The sequence below is a fragment of the Micromys minutus genome (assembly GCF_963924665.1).
Source record: "Micromys minutus genome assembly, chromosome: 9".
NCBI lineage: Eukaryota > Metazoa > Chordata > Mammalia > Rodentia > Muridae > Micromys > Micromys minutus.
The window spans coordinates 10,880,394-10,898,972 of record NC_137978.1 but is presented as its reverse complement, the minus strand read 5'-3'; the positions used below and the strand labels follow the sequence as shown (position 1 = coordinate 10,898,972).

The window sequence follows — 18,579 nt, the reverse complement described above, 5'->3', positions numbered from 1 at the left end:
AGTTCTTAACTGAAAGGCACAAACTGTAAAGTAAAAGTAAAGAAATGAACATATTAGAGTTTATTAAGAAGCTGGGTATGGTCATCGAAGTCTTTAACTCCAGTTTTTAGGAGAGGCAGGACTGATAGACTATCTAATATTAAAAACAAAACAAACAAGTAATAACAAAATGCTACTGAGGAATCTAGCAGAATAGGCTACACGTTTCTTGATAACGATATTGCAGCTTGCTGTTGATAAGCCTTCAATCTTAAAACCTGGACATAGTTACTGGGACTGGCATGCCTTACGGTTCACATTCATTTTCTGGGTGTGCATAGGGTTAGATTGGAGCTGGCAGGCCATAAACTCGGATTCCACTGTTGAGGACAACTGAAGGAGCCAGTGCAGCCACTCTTATTTCCTATAGAGGAGTTGGCCTGGGTGAGTTAAAAAAAAAAATCCGTCAAATGTTAATTAGTGAAAGAAACAAAAACAAACAAAACCAAATCCCCACTAGGAAGTTCCATGAATCTGGGCTACTGAGTGATTTAGAAGTCAGCGCCCTTATTTTAAAACAAATTCTTTTAAAGACATTCAAGTCACTTACATAGTGTTTCTCATTGAAAGAAAAACTTCTTTCTAGAAGTGTGCTGTGATTTGGGAAAAAGGATAAGAAAAGAAGAAAGAAAGGAGGGAGGAAAAAAAAAGTCCTCAAATCTCGCGAGACTTCCCCCTCCCTTTAAGTGTTGTGCCTGCTAATCACGAGGAGCGTTTTCCGCGCGGTGACTGTTGCTAAGATACGCGGCGTCGCACGGGACTCACAGGCCTAGCGCCCCTGCTGCGCACTGGTGAGTGGTGACGATCGCGTAGGCTCCTCCAAAAGAAGTTCGCGTGGTGGGGTCCTAGCGGCGCCCCATTCGCACCAGGCAAGGTGAGAAATCTCAGCTCTGTGCCTTCTCTCTGCGTAGGTTATGGTTCTGTGGCGACCCTGACTCTCTCCAAACAGAACGAACTCGAATTCGTGGGCTCTTTGGCTGTTCTATAACTTGGGGTCCGAGGCTCGGCCTGGGAAGTTCCAGGGTACTGCTGGACCGAGAGGATGCTCCAACCCGGGGAAGGATACAGAAGCCTCAGAAGTCACTGCTCTGAGGGAAGGGACTTAGCAACTTTTCACCTAATACAAGTCAGAATAGTTGGCTTAGGGAAGATAATGGTAGTGATAACAAGGAAAACAAAACGATGTGATGTTTTCCATGTAAGAACTAAACTTCACAACAACTCTGTAAAACAAGGACTCTTGGTCACGCTTTTGTTTTAGAGACAGAAAACACATCCCAAAGGCATTGTGTGTCAGGTTTATGTAGTGGTTAGTGTCAGGTAGACTTTGTATCCTAAACACTTGTATAATCAGGGATTGTGTGTGAGTACTGGCCTTCCGCGATGGTGTGAATATGGGCCGAAGAACCCAGAGATGGGGTATATTTGTTTTAAGAGTCCACCCACCTCCCCTTTCTCTTAACACAAGTGGGACTAACATGAGTTAGGCATTTCCCACTAAGTAAAGCAATGCTAAACATTTTTTTTAAATCTTGTATATTTTCTCAGTCAACAGGAAAGCTAGAGTAACAGTGATTAATTGTGCTGAGATTACTGGATTTTTTTTTTTTACTGCTTTTTAGGTTTGACTATAGGACCTTTCTTTGCATAAATACTGTTGATGTCTCTGTATAGTTCAGAACCATAGGGATATAGCAGTACTTGATATAGGAAAATTCTAAGGTTGACACTTTTTTTTCCCAGCATGAAGAGATAATGGTGTAGTGTAGGTGTCCAAATGGAAAATTTCAGTCAATAAATGAACATTCAGAATTGGTGCCTGGTTTGAATGATAGAATTATAGACATTTATTTATGAATTCTCACTACAGTTGAAACTAAAAAGTGTGTAAGATTGTAGAAGTTGATGCAAAGAAAAGCCAAGGTGCTGAACTTGAGGTGTAGACCAGTTCAGTGCATGTTTTGTTTTTAGTCACAGTAACCGCTTCCTTCCTTCTCCCTTCCTTCCATTCCAGGCATGTACCACCATACCTGATTTATTATTAACATTAAAATTGTAAATCAAGTTAAACATATATCTTCTCAAAATTTTGAAGACATCTTAATTTTTTTCTCTTAGTGGTGATGGAGGACAGCTGATCCCAAACATAGTATGCTTCTGTAATTGGGAATGCCTTTGATTAGGAGGGTATCAGGAGATACACAAACATAGTTTCTGTTTGCCACTGAATCAGATGCTAAAGATTAAAGATACGAACTAATTCTTGTTCTCAAGGGAAAGGAATATATAAGCAGATTTTTTCAGCTACTGTGATAGGTTCTGGGACAGAGATTTGCAGGATATACAGCAGCGTATACAGCAGTCCAATAAGCCCTCAAGGTGGAGGTGCTTAAGAACAGTCATGGAAGAATTCCAAGAAAAGCCAGTGTGCAAGATGTCCATTGGGCAAGGAGACTCGTTAAGAGGTTGATGTAATAGGGCCACCTGAACTGTGAGGCTCTACACTGGACACCAGAACTGTAACAATGGGAAGGAAAGTCTGTGTGTTATGCATTGAAGGAGTTAATAATTCCCACAATAGGAAGTGGGAGAGGAGAAATCAAGGACCACATTTCTGACTTGTATGAGTAGAAGGTAATAATACCAAGAGGAAGGGCAGATTTGGGGGATATGATAGATTCTCATTAATTAGATACATGTTTGTCTCTAAAACAATTAGACTACATCTGAGTGGAGAAATTAATTATTTGTATATAAAACCCTGATGTTAAGTGTTTCAGAGAGATAAGGAGTTATGAATCGGATCTTTATCTTATCTGCAAAAACCTTGAATATGGATGTAATGGTCCAAGCAGAGCTTTGAGAGAAAAAGAAAATGAGACTGTGGATAGCATTGTATATCACCTTTAGAGCATATAAACCAAACTAGTACTTCCTGCTTCAGGATCAGCAGCCAAGTAGAGGATGAGGGCTACTGAAGAGAAGGGTAGGCAAGTGCCATGTTGATAATCTCACATAGAGTCAAAGATGTCATTACATCCCTGTCATACTGACAGGGCAGTAACCTCAGTGGTAGAAATTTAAGGTTGTGGAAATAGGCGACTGGGGAAAGTTTGATTACATAGGAAGACTTTCTCCCAGGTCGGAGGAGTTTGCAGGACAAATTAGTTTCTGTGGTTAAGGAAAAGAATGAACCTGACCAGAGAATGAATAGTTGGAGCCGTGGGGGTAATACCTTGAAGGATATGTGAAGTGAATGACCCTGTAATGGGTTAAATGAGGCAAATCAGAATAGAGTTTACTCTCGAGTAACAGAGGGACTGCTACGGATACTGGAGCAGGATGAACTCGTCTGAATTATATGCTCTAAAGGCGATGGAGTTTTATGTCCTAATTTTCTCAGATTTCTAGGAAATCAAAGTATTTAATGAGTGATAGGAACACACGAGACATGATTAAGGATTGTATACACCAAGAAGAATTAAGAGTGTCTTGCCTGTGTAGAGATGGAATATTAAGGTAGGGATATTATAATGTTGAATTGTACATGTGAGGTCATAGGACAAGTTTGTAGTCAGTCTTTTTCTTCCACCTCTACAAGGACCCAGGAATTGAGCTCATATCACCAAGCTTGCATGACAAGTGCTTCTACTCAAATGAGCCATTTTACTGACTGCAATTCCATAGCTCTAAATAGACTGTTAAAATAAAACTTGAGTAAAATTAAAGTTAATTTTGACTTGCAGTAATATCTAAGAATGGCAGTGTGCAAGAAGAAAAAGTCATCTTGAACCGGGTATTTGAAAGAAGGATATAATGAACTACTAGTATTTTGGTGTATGAGACCTCAAAGGAAAATTGAATTATTTTTTGTTTCCAAACAGTGGTTGAAGTGAACAATGGCCAGTAACAAGTCTTCAGCCCCTCGCCCTATTTCTCGGGGTGGGATAGGACTAACAGGAAGGCCTCCTTCTGGAATAAGACCCCCATCTGGGAGTGTTCGAGTGGCAACTGCAGTAAGTTGGAAATCTGCAATAGCAGATTTTTCTTTATTGTTCTTTCATTCTTTAAATAATATCATTGAATGAAAAATGGTTTGGAAAGATGTAAAACTATAATGTGGAAGAATAAGGCCATTATTAAGGAATTATACTTACTGATAATCATATTTTAAAGCTATTAGAATTTGCTTTTGGTGGTGCTGGGATTAAATACTTGTACATATTAGGCAAGAGTAAGGCTAAAACTAAAGAGTAAAGAATAAAGTCTGGCTATCATCAAGCTGCCTCAGAACAGGGCCTCGAGGTCACTGCTCCTGATAGCAGCCCCGTGGCAGCAGTAGTGAAGGAGAAGATGACAGCTGGGACTTCAGCACTGGTGCTAGGTCTTGGGAAGCTAACTATAGAACGTACTCTAACGTAACAGAGGAGCTTCCACAACTCACCAATGCCAGTTTCCCAGTGGACCCACAGACGATGTCTGCGGAAGACCACAGAGCTCTGATTTGTGCTTTGAACACTCCTGGAAAGTACAGGTCTGTGTCAGCATCTGCTCCAATGTGCAACCCTGTGCTCTGTCCTTGGGGCAAAAAAGCTTCTAATGGATATTTTGGACCAGATCAGAGTAAATGGAAGGCATATGATGTGACCTGTCTCATGAAGTTTATCCAGGTTCCCAGATTGGCATATTAATTGGTTGAGGAAAAGATGAGGAGATTCTTTCAAATGGGCCTGCACAGAAAAGAAAAACCCTGTAGTTTTCAGGCTACAAGAAGGTTCTGACCATAGCTACTTCATCGAAACCTTCATCACCAACCGCAACAGGCATCATGCAAAGCACCTGAGTCCATGGGCAGCTTCAGACCAGAGAACCTCATCAGGATGATAAAAGTTGGAACCGACAGGATTGCTGACTAAAAGATTTTGGATTTCCTCTCAAAAGATCATGCTCCTGCAGTTCAGTCACTTTTCTGAATAAATATATTAAACTTTAAAAAAAAAAGAGTAAAACTAAAATTGTGCAGTGTGCTTTAGGATTATAATCAAATGAGATAAAATGGACAAGAGTCAGAATCAAGTTTTTGTAAGATTTTTATTAGTAATGTGGCATTTCAAATTAGTTAAAAAAACAAATAGAATATTCTTAAGACTCTGCTCCCAACCTAATGAATTCTTAAAGCAAATTATTGTTTCTTCTTGTGTCATTTATTAGGCATACAAAGAGTGTAGAAACTTGATGTTTTTAGACAGTTTATTTTTTAAACAGGTAGAGGAAAATATTTATAATTTATAAAAACTTAATAAGTCTGAGGGCTTTCTAATGGTGATAGTAAAACCAAATACCTGAAAATATTTTTAGTTTTTATATTTTAATTTTCAAAAATTAAAGATTCCATAAAAATAGAAAGAAATGATAAACTGCTAACTTTTTGTATGTATGGCTCATAACTTTTTAAAAATTGAGACAAAAGCCAGCAGTGCACACCTTTAGTCTCTGCACTTAGGAGGCAGAGGCAGGTGGATCTCTCTGAGTTCCAATCTAGCCAAGCTAGGATACCCATGGCTACACAGAGCAACTATGTCTCAAAAAACCAGAGAGGGGAGCAGGGGACAGGAGACACAGGACACACAGTGGGCTGGGGAGACATATATGTGAAAAAGTATGAAGTTTATAAACTGATCATTCTAAGATAAATAGTAACTTACAAAGATTATTACATTTTTATTATTAAAATATTTAAAGACTTATTTTACATGTTGTTAGAAATGGAATGAAGAGCTAAGACACTCTGGAGGCTGAAGCAGGAGAACCATGAATTCAAAGCCAGACTGGGCTACATAGGTTCCAGTCATTCTGGAAGAAGAGCAAGGTCTAATCCAGGCCAGGATTGGACAATAGCAGTACTGTGTCTCAGAAAGGAAAAGAAAGAAAGAAAAACCCACCCTTTTCTCTGTTGTTTATAATACGGTTTTGAGTAGCTGAGAAGTACAAAGCTCTGGTATTCAAGTTCTAGTAATAGGCTGATTATAGAAGAAGCTTAATACTGAGTTCTGTATTTAAAGAACAGCATCTCCCCCCGCCAACTTTTATGATTTATCTAGACTTTAAGATAATGGTATCATATCATTATAACCTAAAATGTAAATAAGTTTCTTTTTCTCTTGTTCTAGAAATAATTGATGTTTTTGGTGTTTGTTAATTAAATACTTGTAAGGTAATCTGACAGTTCATTGTTCAACTCCTGTTTGCCATGTACTTGTGTGATGTCTGTGGTTTTGAAATGAATAATGTTCACTGTAAAACAACCAAACAGTGGCTGACTGGGGAGCATCTTCGTATTCTAGGCATTGTCAGTTGCTTGGTATATTTTTATCAGACTTTTTTGTGCATTTACAGACATAAAACCGCATGTGCATATGTAGCTTGTAGTCTGATTCAAATCAGGATAGTATTCTATTCCTTGTTAGATGCTCTTGCCCCTTTCAGTAGTATCTTTTGAATATTCTTCCAAGGGATTCCATGGACTCACGCTTCATTCCATCTTACTTTCCTCTATCCCGGTCCGGCAAGTGAGAAAGGAGAGAGCTCTCCCAATTCTGCTTGCTTAAAGCAGAAGAAACCATTGTTTAGAAAGTTCCCAAAGCAGAAACTTATCCATATCTCTTAGAGACCACTGTGGGTAGCCCTGAAGTTTTTAATTTGAATTATAATCATTTCTGATTTTTCAGCATAGTCTTTGGAATCTGTGCCAGTGTTGGCAACTTATCTAAATAGTATGCAAGTAATTCTGAGTCACTTAAGAAGTGGTAATTTGGTAATAGTAAAGGCTACCAACAGAACAAAAATAAAAACAAAGTAAATGATAAAAATTTAATAATTAAAAAAATTTACCCTATATTTAATCTGCTCTTGTATACTAGTCTTTGGCAGAGGAAATTTTTTTTTAAAGGATAAAAAAGATAGAAGATGCAGAGAGATTTTGGAATACTTTCATAAGGAGAAAAATCAACTGTAATATCATTATGTAGAAATAACAATACTTTAATTTTTTATATTTATCTATTTATCTGGGTAGAAGTGGGGACACATGCCATGGTGCCCAGGAGAAGGTCAGAAAACACCCTGTGGGAGTCAGCGCTCTCCTAGTATGTAGGACCCAGAAATCTAATGTAGATCAACAGGGATGGCAGTAAGTGTTCCTATCTAACTGCCCGATTTGAAAAAAATTCTTATAGGTAGTTTTTTTTCTATGTAATCTAAGCTGGCCTTAAACATGCAAATTCTGTAGAGTTTTAATTTTTATGAAACTTCTCTTTATAATCTTATGCTAGTAGGTATATACTGGTTTTCTTTTCCTGGTTTAATAAAAGTGAAAAATTTTTTGTTGTTGTTTAGATGCCACCAGCAACAGCAAGACCAGGTTCCCGTGGTGGTCCCCTTGGGACTGGGGGAGTTTTGTCATCTCAAATCAAAGTTGCTGATCGTCCTGTAACCCAGCAAGGTTTGAGTGGAATGAAGACTGGCATGAAAGGTATTGATTTTAGAAAGATAAATATATTTTCTTCCAAAACTATTATAGCACATCTTAATAAGTGAGAAATGAAGCTTGTAGTTCTTACTTTTTGACTTGTAGAATTGTTAGATACCAGAATGCATGTGGAATACATTGTGAATTAGAAACCTATGTGCTTATGTATGAATGACATATGTATGTATACATATATATGTATATATATACGTACATATATATACATATATACATATATATGTGTGTGTATATATATCTGTATAAATATGAGACACACTTTGATCTTTTTTTCATGGAGTTTTGCTATAACTGGAAGAAATTTGAAGAAAAGTTGATTATTGAAAATTAGATTTTCAATATTATGTAAAAATATTTTGAAATTTGTTTAATGGCATTCAACTTAGAATTACACTTACTGGGCCTTTGAAATGGCTCAACGGACAAAAGCTCCTGAAGCCAGGACCTATGTGATGGAAGGAGAGAACCAACTTCTACAAGCTGTGTGCTGACCTCCAAAATGTTTAATTTAATAAAAATTTAAATGGTACTGTTAAAATATTTATTAGGAGTTAAAGACTATCTCAAAAATAGTGGTCTTCATGCTCCCTATGCAACTGAGGATAGTCCTGAACTCCTGTCTTCCTACCTGTTGATATTACCGTACTTGGCTTAAATTAGTTTCACAGATTCTTTCCTTTTTGGTATATTACTGGAGGTAGAACCTGAGCCCTGTACAGAGTAGGCGAATGTCCTACCACCAAGTTATTCAGGAATTTGGTCCGTGTCATGTATAAGGCCAGTTAAACAATAATTACATTTTTAAAGGATTTTTCTTGTTCTAATAATTTATGAGGCCTAAAGATAACCCTGAGTGACAAAGTTAATTCCAATTACAACATAAATATAACAACAGTGACATAAGTGCACAACACTGATAAGAAGTTGTCAGTCACCTGGGTGGTTTTAAGTGGTGTAAGGTGACATACACACATCTGTGAAAATGCTGCAGGACTGTAGTAGGGACTGGAACTTTGTGTCTGTCGCAGTCTAGTCTGGTAACCAGTTCCCTTTTTATACCAAGGAACAACTGTTCTTATTACTTATTTTATTATTATTATTTGTGTGCTTGTGTGTGTGTGTGAGAGAGAGAGAGACAGAGAGAGAGAGAGAGAGGAGAGAGAGAGGGTAGGGGGAGAGAGAGAGGAGGGAGACAGGAGACACACACACACACACACACACACACACACACACACGCACGAGGTTGGGGAGACACCTCTGAGTCATAGTGCATGTGTGAAAGTCAAATGACAATTTTCTGGAGTCGGTTCTTTGCTACTGTGTGTGGGTTCCCAGGATCAAACTTAGGTTGTCAGGCTTGTGTGGCCATTACTTTCACCCACGGAGCCATATTGCTAGTCTAACTACTTTTTAACCTTCCTGGCCACTGTACTTTAATAGTATGGTATTCCTTTTAGGAGACTTAATTTTTTTATAATTACATATTGCTTACCAGGTAGAAAAACCTTTGATTACTTAGAAGCTTTTGCTTAATTATTAATAATGTAAAAAAATAAGTCATTTATTATGTCTTTGGCCTTCACATGTATGTTATGACACATGTATCCCCATACATATTGTACAATCTAATGATAATGAAATAATATTTTTTAAAAAGTCCTTTTGTATTGCTCTGTTCTAGGCTTCCCTAGGTCTACTTTCTATTTAGTTACTCTGTCCTGTGGTGACTAGTTTCTTTTTTAAAATATTGTATTATCATTTTAAAATTATGTGTGTGTATGTGTATGTATGTGTGGGTTTGTGCCCAGAAGTACAGTGCCATGGGAACCAGAAGAGGCTCTCAGATTCCCTGTAGTTAGTTACTGGCAGTTGTGAGTTGCCCAGTGTGGGTGCTGGTAATTGAACTCGGGTCCTCTGGAGAAGCAGAGGTTCTCTGAACCACTGAGCCATTTCTCTAAACCAGAGTCTTGTTTCTCCTTTTTTTTTTTTTTTTAATTTAATTTTCTTGTTTTTACTTACTTTATATCCTTCTCACTGTTCCCCTCCTGGTCAGCTCCCCACAGTCTTTCTCCCATCCTCCCCTCTTTTCCCATGAGTAGGTGGTAGACTCTCTCCCTGGGTATGGCCCCACCCTGGCACTTCAACTCCCTGTGAGGCTAGGCGCATCCTCTCCCACTGAGGCCAGATAAGGCAGCCCAGTCAGAAGAACACATCCCATGGACAGGCAGCAGCTTTTGGGATCGCCCGCTCCCAGTTGTTCCAGACGCACATGAAGACCAAGCTGCACACCTGCTACATACGTGCAGGGAGGCCTAGGTCAAGCCTGTGTGTGTTCTATGCTTGGTGGTTCAGACTCTGAGCCCCAAGGGTCCAGGTTAGTTGGACAGCCTTGTTTGTTAACAGCCTCTTTTACTCCCATCTTCGAGGTCTACGTTCTTCCTTCCTTTTGTCATGATTCTAGGATACTAGTTTTCAGTTGTTAGTCATGTATTGTGGCATTCAAGATGGAGGTCTGAGAACAGTGGCATGTAATAGTGATTGTGCTTTGGATTTGTTATTTGTTATATTGGTTATTAATAATCACATCAAAACCATTTTTTTAGGTCCCCAGAGGCAAATTTTAGACAAATCTTACTATCTTGGACTTCTTAGGTATGTAAACTAAGCATTTTTTTAATGCATGACCTTGGCATTTTAGTTGTATTTATTATGATAATTAGTACCCTTTTGAATTCTAGGAATAATTATGTATTGTAACACAATTTCTAGTTAATAGGCTGCAATGCATGACAGTACAGTTAGATTGAAACTTGTGTGGTACAGGGCTGTGCATGTATGTGTGCGTTGTAGTATTCATGTCTGGACTGACACTCAAACACTGATGTGGGTGGATGTGGGTGCTGGAGGACAACCTTGAGTGTCACTTTTCAGATGCTGTCCACTTTTTGCTTTTGCGACCTTGGAGCTTACTAAGGAGGCTAGGTAGGATGCTGGCTATTGAACCTCGGTGACCCCTGTTCCTTCCTCCCAGGGCAGGGTTACAAGTATGGGCCATCAAATCCAGCTGTTTACATGGGTTCAGGGAATTGAACTGAGGTCCTAGTGCTTGCAAGTATGTTACCAACTAAGCTGTCTTCCTAGCCCTAGACTGAGATTTCATGATTTTATGTAGTTTCGTGTATGGAAAGCTATACGTTTTGTCTCAGTCTGTTTGTGTTGCCATAATAAAATACCCTAGACTGGTTAAGTTAGAAATTGCAAGAATTTACTTCTTATACATTATAAAAGTTGGGAAATTTTACAATTAAAGTGCTAGAAGGTTTGGTGTCTGTTTAGAGTCTGTTCCTTATAATTGGCACATTCTTATCTTTACATCATGGAAGAGAAAAATGAGACTCAATTTATTTCACACATGTGCATGTGTGTGTGTAGAGACTGGGTCTTTCTACATAGCCCTGGCTGTCCTGAAACTCACTTTGTAGACCAGGCTCACCTCAAACTCACAGAGATCTGTCTCCCTCTGCATAGTAAGAGCTAGGATTTGAGGTTTGTGCTACCACACTTGCTAAAGGGCTTGATTTCTTTAATACTGTTAAGTTGATTCAATTTCAATGTGAATTTTAGAAAGAACACAGACATTTAGATCATATATTCATTTTTTTCAGGAGCTAATAATAATCTTTTATGCTTTTTAGGGTTATTCTAAGTATATTATTCATATAATTGAAATACTACTGATTGTAGTATTAAGAAAGGAAGTATATATTTATAATACATTAATTATTACAAAACATTTATATAAGTATGTATTTGGTCATTTGTTACAAGCTTTTTTGATTTTAATTAGTTTATAAGTCTTTTTTGGGTAATTATTTTGATTCAGTATCTCATTGTATAGTTTCATCTGTCCTGGAACTCATTTGTAGACCAGGCTGGTCTCAACTCACAGATTACCTGCCTCTACCTTTCCAGTGCTGGGACTAAAGGTGTGTCCCCATGTCTGGCTTTATGCCTTATATAAGATCTCTAAATTGAAGACCTTTAAAAGAAATACACCATTTTAATTTTATGTATTTGAATGTTATAAATGCATATATGTAATTACGACACACGTATACCCTTTGCCTGTGGAACTCAGAAGATGTTATTAGATCCTCTGGAACTGTTCTTACCTACTAAGCTACCCCCAATCCCTCTATAAAGAACAAAAAATTAACCTCTACTTAATATCTTTCCTTAGCTGTCCTGGTGATGTATCTCTTTTTTTCTTTGGTTTTTGGTTTGACTTCTGTTTTTTGAGACAGTGTCTCATTCTGTAACAGTAGCTGATCTGAAACTCACTGCATGGGCTAGCTGTCCTCAGAGTTGCGTTGATCTTCCCTGCCTCCCCTGCATGCTAAGATCAAACTGTGTACTACAGTGCTTGGCCTGTTTATCTTTCTTAACTGGAGACTCTATGCCACTTTTATTTTCTTCGTTTGCTCAGTTAGATAAGATGAAATAGCTCCCATTCTTAGTCACACAAGTTCCAGAATTATTCTTTGTAAGTGAATTTGGTATTGTTAAACATTTAGGAAAAATTAATTTATTAGGCATCTTCTTAGTTAGATTCCTGAATTTCTTCTTTCCTTTCAATCAGGAGCAAAATAAGTGAACTTACAACTGAAATTAATAAGCTTCAGAAAGAAATAGAAATGTACAACCAAGAAAACTCAGTGTATTTGTCATATGAAAAGAGGTGAGTAACCTTATAGTTAAAACATACAGGATCTTTATTAGGAATGCATACCTCTGAATAACAATTCAGTATCAGTTCAGTATTATGAACATAATTTATTGAATATGTGTACACCATCCACACAGTTCTTAACATTTATCTGTTTATATATTAATAAATGCATTTGTTTTTGTTTCTAGGGCAGAGACATTAGCTGTTGAAATTAAAGACTTCCAAGGACAACTAGCAGACTACAACATGGTATTGCCTTTTTCTCAGGGAATCTCTCTTTCTTTCTCTTTCTCTCTTTTTCCTTTCTTTCTTTCCTTTTTTTTTTTTGCTTGACACTTAATATATTCTCTAAGGGGTCTGGAGAGATGGCTCAGCAGTTAAGAGTACTGACTGATCTTCCACAGGTCCTGAGTTCAATTCCCAGCACCCACATGGTGGCTTACAACCATCTCTTATGGGATCCACTGTTGTCTTCTGGTGTGTCTGAAGATAGTGATATAAAATAAATCTTAAATTTGAAAATACTAAATAATACATCAATATATTTATTCTTGTGAAAAATTGGGACTGTAAGAATACAGAAATTACATTATTCATTTCATTTCTCCTTTAATTCTTCCCCCAGAAATAACTTGACCATATTGATAGGAATTCTTCCAATTTTGTTTGCATCTTAAAAAATATTTTAAAATACTTTTATTTTACTTACAGTTTAATTATTTACATGTCTGTGTCTGACCTCCAGAAACATTCATGGGGGTCGGAGGACAACTTGTATGACTCACTTTTCTTCTTCTGTATGGGATACAGGAATCAAATACAGGTCACCAGCTGTAGTAGGCAGGATCTTTACCTGCTGAGCCGTCTGGCGCCCTACCCCGTGCCCTTTAAAGATGTCTATAAATTATATATAATAGTAATTTTTAAAAATCATTGCAATTTATTAGTTATGAATAATTTTGTTGCTTTTAAAACACCTTTTACCTCACTATGGAATGTGGTCATGAAACTTAAAATATTTTTGTAGCATACTGATTACCTCTGTTTTTGTGTTTACATTTGTGCACATGCTTTCAAAATACAGTATTTGTATAAAAATAGTTCCATGAAGGATGTTTTTCACTTTGGACGGTCATCTTGGTAATGCTGATAATGTTGGCCTGTCCTTGGAGTGAGACTACCTCCAAGGAAGTCCTAGTATCAGAATTTTCTTCTAATTTGTTTGGTACATTAAACAATTATAGTGCCTTGAGTTGATAAAGGGGCTAATTTTTGTCTTCGACTGTTGATTGGGCAAATTATGATATAACTAGTTGATACTGATAATACTTTACAATGAAATGTTGCTAATTAGAGTACACTGCAGTTCTTAAATTTGCTGAGCACTATATTCTATAACAAACTCAATATTAATTAGGATATTTTTATCTTCTATTTTATAATATTATTAATTGTGTTATAGCTCTTGTTTTACATTAATTATGTGTACACATATTTATGCACATGAGTGCAAGTACTCTCAGAGGTCAGAAGAGGATGAGGCTGAAGCTACGGGCAGGTAAAGCTGCCTGATGTGGGTGTAAGGAGCTGAACTCACATTACTGTAAGAGCAGTGCATGCTTTTAACTGTTGGGCTATCTTTTTAGCACCTGATGTTCTATTTTAAATGAGAAAATCAGAGATTTTTTTTTAAAGAAAACTTAATTTCATAAAATATTTAAAATTTTATTTATGTTGGAATCTATTAAGTAAATAAATATAAAATGTCAAAGAATAAATTAAAAACTAAAATAACATGTAAAAGATGGTATTTATGAGATTAATGGGCTAATCTTTGTTGAATGGAAAGAAGTTAGTGATCTGATATATCTACATCAGGTGTTTTAGGTCTTACTACCACTAATTTATATTACAAATACAAAAAAGAAGTATTACATTTTAAAATATAAAGTGTAGATTAGAATGTTATAAATATAACAATAAAGCTTACTAGTCTTTATCTTCATCTATATCTAAGTAGTTTTTGACTATTTTGATTAGTTTTTTTAAACGATTTTTAAATATTTATTTTATGTGAGAACACTGTTGCTGTCTTCAGACACACCAAAAGAGGGCATCAGATCCCATTATAGATAGTTGTGAGCCACCATGTGGTTGCTGGGAATTGAACTCAGGACTCTGGAAGAGCAGTCAGTGAGTGCTCTTTACTGCTGAGCCATCTCTCCAGCCCTTGATTAGTTTTTTTAGACTAGTTTGATCTTTAATTTAATAGAAGCCAACCAACCGCCCCCCCCCCAAAAAAAACCCATAAGAATCCCACAGTTAAAAACATTCCTTAAAAACAACAAAATTCTGCCAAAGTGCCTCAGTTCCAGTTCTCTGAATTCCAGACTAGCCTGCTCTGTATGGTAAGTTCCAGGACAGCCAGGAAGTGAGACCTGTTTCAAAGAAAAGTACACATGCACGCACGCACACACACATACACACACATACACACATACATACATACACACATACGTACATACGTACAAAATTAAATTCTGGCTCTGCTACTCATTTTTTTTTAAACTGTGAACTATACCTTAGATTATTGTGAAAACTGAACTAATATAGACACCGGTTCCTGAGCACTGTTGGGACAAGACAAAGCTGTGCTGTTACTCACTGATACAGTTTTTTTGACTTAATGCTTAGGCTTAATGTACTGTTCATTCTTTGTTCTATTGGGGGTTTTTCATTTTTAATTTTTAGAGTAAGAAAGTTGATATTTTCGCTATTATAAATTTGCAAAACAGTTAATATTTTCCAGAAAGAGGAAAAATACGTACAAGTGGCAGATAATTTCCAAAGCTGATTCTTTTCTGTTTTAGTTTTCTTTATAAACTTGGTCTTTCCAGAGCAGGCAAAGCTCTTCAGTGTATGGAATAAAAGCACAGTATTTCATTATTTCTCACTTTTCTACCCCAAACATTTAGTTTACTTATTGGCCAGATGATGAGTGTGTGTAGTTTTTCATTGTAACTTACTATTTTTTCTTAGAAAATAAGATATGTGAATGAATTAACACTAAAATGACTAGATAATTATGAAAAAGTATGTATATTAAAACTTACCTAAAACATTAAGGCTGACAAAATGGTGCTTTTTTTTAATGTATTTTTTCTTTTAGTTGGTAGATAAACTTAATACCAATACTGAAATGGAAGAAGTAATGAATGATTACAACATGGTAAGAAAATATAAAAATATAATCAGTAGCTGCATATAAATCATATCCTCTAATATAAAGCATTTATCTAGAAGTAATTCAGTAAAACTGCCTTCTAAGCAGTTATGACTCTGATCATAAATGTCACGATCATTAATCATCACCCTTCATTGTTCTCTTAAGTCCCTGCTGGTGTTAGAGTGAGTGTTTAATGTCTTTATATAAAGCACCATTTCAACTCATCTTGCACTAAGGAAGTTCCATCCTATATGGCTTGGATATATATTAGTTAACAATATTCTGGTTTTATTTATTTTTTTTTTAGTGTTTCTTTAGGTTTTATTACCTTACAAATAGAATTAAAACTCAATAGAAATACTATTCTTAAACATCTTATGTTTTTTTTAAAAAATTAGTTAATTATTTAAGGAGTGTGGATATCTGCATATATGACTTTGCCCCGTGCCCTCAGAGGCTAGGAAGAGAGATCGCATTGTCTGAAACTAGAGTAACAGATGGTGTGAGCCTCCGTAAGTGCTGGAAGACAAACACAAGTGTTCAGAAGAGCTGCCTCCCCACCTCTCACAGTTTTTATAACAAGAAGGAAAAAGAATGGATTTGATAGCTACTAATACTGTCTTTGGTAAATGAGAATTTGTGTTTAGTGCTCATGTTAATATTTTATCTAATGTATTTTCATTTTAAACATTGGATAAAGTATAACAAGATCTATAGCTTATTGTTTATTTACATGAAAGACTTCTATGAAAACAATATTTTAAAAAAATTTTTTTTCAATACATGGTTTTCTTATATAGCCCTGGCTACCCTGGAAGTTTGCTCAGTAGATCAGGCTGGCTTTGAACTGAGAGATCTGTCTGTCTCTGCTTCTTGAGTACTGAGAAAAATGATAGGCCTCACAACAGCCTACTAAAAACAACACAGCGCAACAACAACAAATTGTAAAACCCCACAATTTTTTAAATGACTATATTTGGGGTTCTAAAATAATTTAGTAAATTATTTTTATTTTCAAAAACTTAGAAATGAGTATTATTGCTAGAAATAAATAACAAAAACTTTGAAAAGTATTGGTCAGTTGTTTGTGGTATTTCCAGACTCAGGTCTGTGGATGTACAGTCAGCTAGGAGTGAAATCATAAAGGATTTAAAGTAAAATCGTATTGATTCTAAATTAGCATATAGCCAATCAAGTGTATATTTATTTATTTAATTATTTATTTAGTACTTATGAGTGCACTGTAGCTGTCTTCAGACACACCAGAGGACATCAAATCCCATTACAAATGGTTGTGAGCCACCATGTGGTTGCTGGGAATTGAACTCAGGACCTCTGGAAGAGCAGTCAGTGCTCTTAACCTCTTAGCCATCTCTCCAGCCCCTAATCAACTATTTTTTTGAACATACAGTATACTGCTGAACTGCTTCTTACATAAATTAAGTTTAAATTTAATTGGACAGATCACTAAAGAAAAATGAATTATTTTGGTGTGAGCTTATTATGATAATACAAGGACTAATTTATCTATTTGGTAGTGTTCTTTGTTAGAGGAAAGTTATATTTCTTTCTAACTTTTGTATGTGGCATTATTACTTTAGAGTAATCTTTACTGAGAGAGTCTGGTTTGATGTTTATCATTTTTTAATGAATAATGTCTTGTTAACTGTTTACACAGCTTAAAGCTCAAAATGATCGAGAAACACAAAGTATGGATGTCATATTTACTGAAAGACAATCGTAAGTTCATATGATTAAATGAGTTTTGGTAGGTGGTTTAACTTGTGAATCATTTCCTTATAAAATTTTAACTTTTTCTCTTATTTTGCTTTTTCTTAATTAATTGTTGATTACATTTTTACTTATTTTTATTTCATGTGCACTGGCATTCTGCCTGTGTATATGACTGTGCAAGGGCATTGGAGCCCCTGGAGCCACAGAGAGCTGTGAGCTGCCGTGCGGGTGCTGAGAACCGAACCTGTGGCCTCCGGAAGAGCATCCACTGCTCCTGACCACTGGACCATCTCTTCCTATGAGTCAGTATCTTACCCAATAGCATAGGGTATCTCACACTCAAAAGGTTGCTCTGCCTCAGCCCCCCAGATGCTGGGACTACAGACAAGAACCACACTGGCATCTTACATCTTATGTATATATATTTCTTAATGTACCATAACACCTTAATATAAAATTTATCTAAATGTCAAATATATACTGTCTTATTTACTGCCAAGGAGCTAAATTACATATAACTATACAAAGGAAAGGACTATCCAGTTCTATAAATATGATCTCTGCTTCTAAAGACTTAAACTCTAAGATAAAGTATGTCTTTATGTTTGCCACTTAGAATTCTAACTTGGGCTTTTAACAAGACTCGGTGTGGTCTTTTAGGTCTACTTTAAGGGGAGAAGTGATCGATCAGTAGGCTTTGTGCATTGTCATTGATGAGCAGTGTTTGTGAATTATGAAAGTAAGAATTATGTTAGTCTTTTTTTGTTAGAGGGTGTCAGGTTCATTCTTCTGAATATCTTTATTAAAGAGAAATTGTAATGTCAGAGCATTGTATACACGTGCATGTGTTTCAAGTTCTGTCATCACATTTCTAGCTGTGTTTCATCTTCAACTTGGCCACTAGTCCTTTCTATGTATGCTGATGAAGAGAATCAAAGAAAACGTGTTACCCTACTCTATCCAGTAGTGTAGTTGAGTGTTTTACAGATAGCCTCATTTCTTAAACATGCAAGAAAATACTTAAGTTTTTCCACACAGAGAATGATAAAATATAGATTTTGCTGGTTTTTAACTCCACTCTTTAAACTGTTCAGTTGTTAAAATCATATTTGCAGCTAAGCTATTATAAAAGAATTGGTAAGCATCTCAATTTAGATAGGCCCTTTTTATCTTAAGGCTAAGTTTTTCCAAAATGTGTCTTTTGATCTATTAATATGATGTGAACTATTAACTATTCTTCCAAGAAAGGCTTTGTTTATCAAATATTTTGACACGTGTGCGTGTGTGTGTGTGTGTGTGTGTGTG

The 18,579-nt window shown here is 36.3% G+C and overlaps 1 protein-coding gene and 1 pseudogene across 2 annotated transcripts in view; both read left to right on the top strand.

Moving 5' to 3' along the window:
• Nucleotides 1–783: 783 nt before the first annotated feature.
• The window catches only part of IFT74 (intraflagellar transport 74), a 78,337-nt gene continuing 60,541 nt past the window's right edge, over nucleotides 784–18,579 (top strand). Inside the window, exons 1-8 of the mRNA XM_080920659.1 lie at nucleotides 784–913; nucleotides 3,924–4,055; nucleotides 7,435–7,570; nucleotides 10,189–10,237; nucleotides 12,225–12,323; nucleotides 12,503–12,563; nucleotides 15,484–15,543; nucleotides 17,219–17,280. Coding sequence (XP_080776785.1) covers nucleotides 3,939–4,055; nucleotides 7,435–7,570; nucleotides 10,189–10,237; nucleotides 12,225–12,323; nucleotides 12,503–12,563; nucleotides 15,484–15,543; nucleotides 17,219–17,280 — 584 coding nt within the window. The 5' untranslated portion in view covers nucleotides 784–913; nucleotides 3,924–3,938. The remainder of the gene's footprint in view (nucleotides 914–3,923; nucleotides 4,056–7,434; nucleotides 7,571–10,188; nucleotides 10,238–12,224; nucleotides 12,324–12,502; nucleotides 12,564–15,483; nucleotides 15,544–17,218; nucleotides 17,281–18,579) is intronic.
• LOC308424893 (S-formylglutathione hydrolase-like) lies at nucleotides 4,131–4,923 on the top strand (annotated as a pseudogene). The gene is made up of 2 exons: nucleotides 4,131–4,145; nucleotides 4,306–4,923. The product of its transcript is annotated as an S-formylglutathione hydrolase-like (transcript).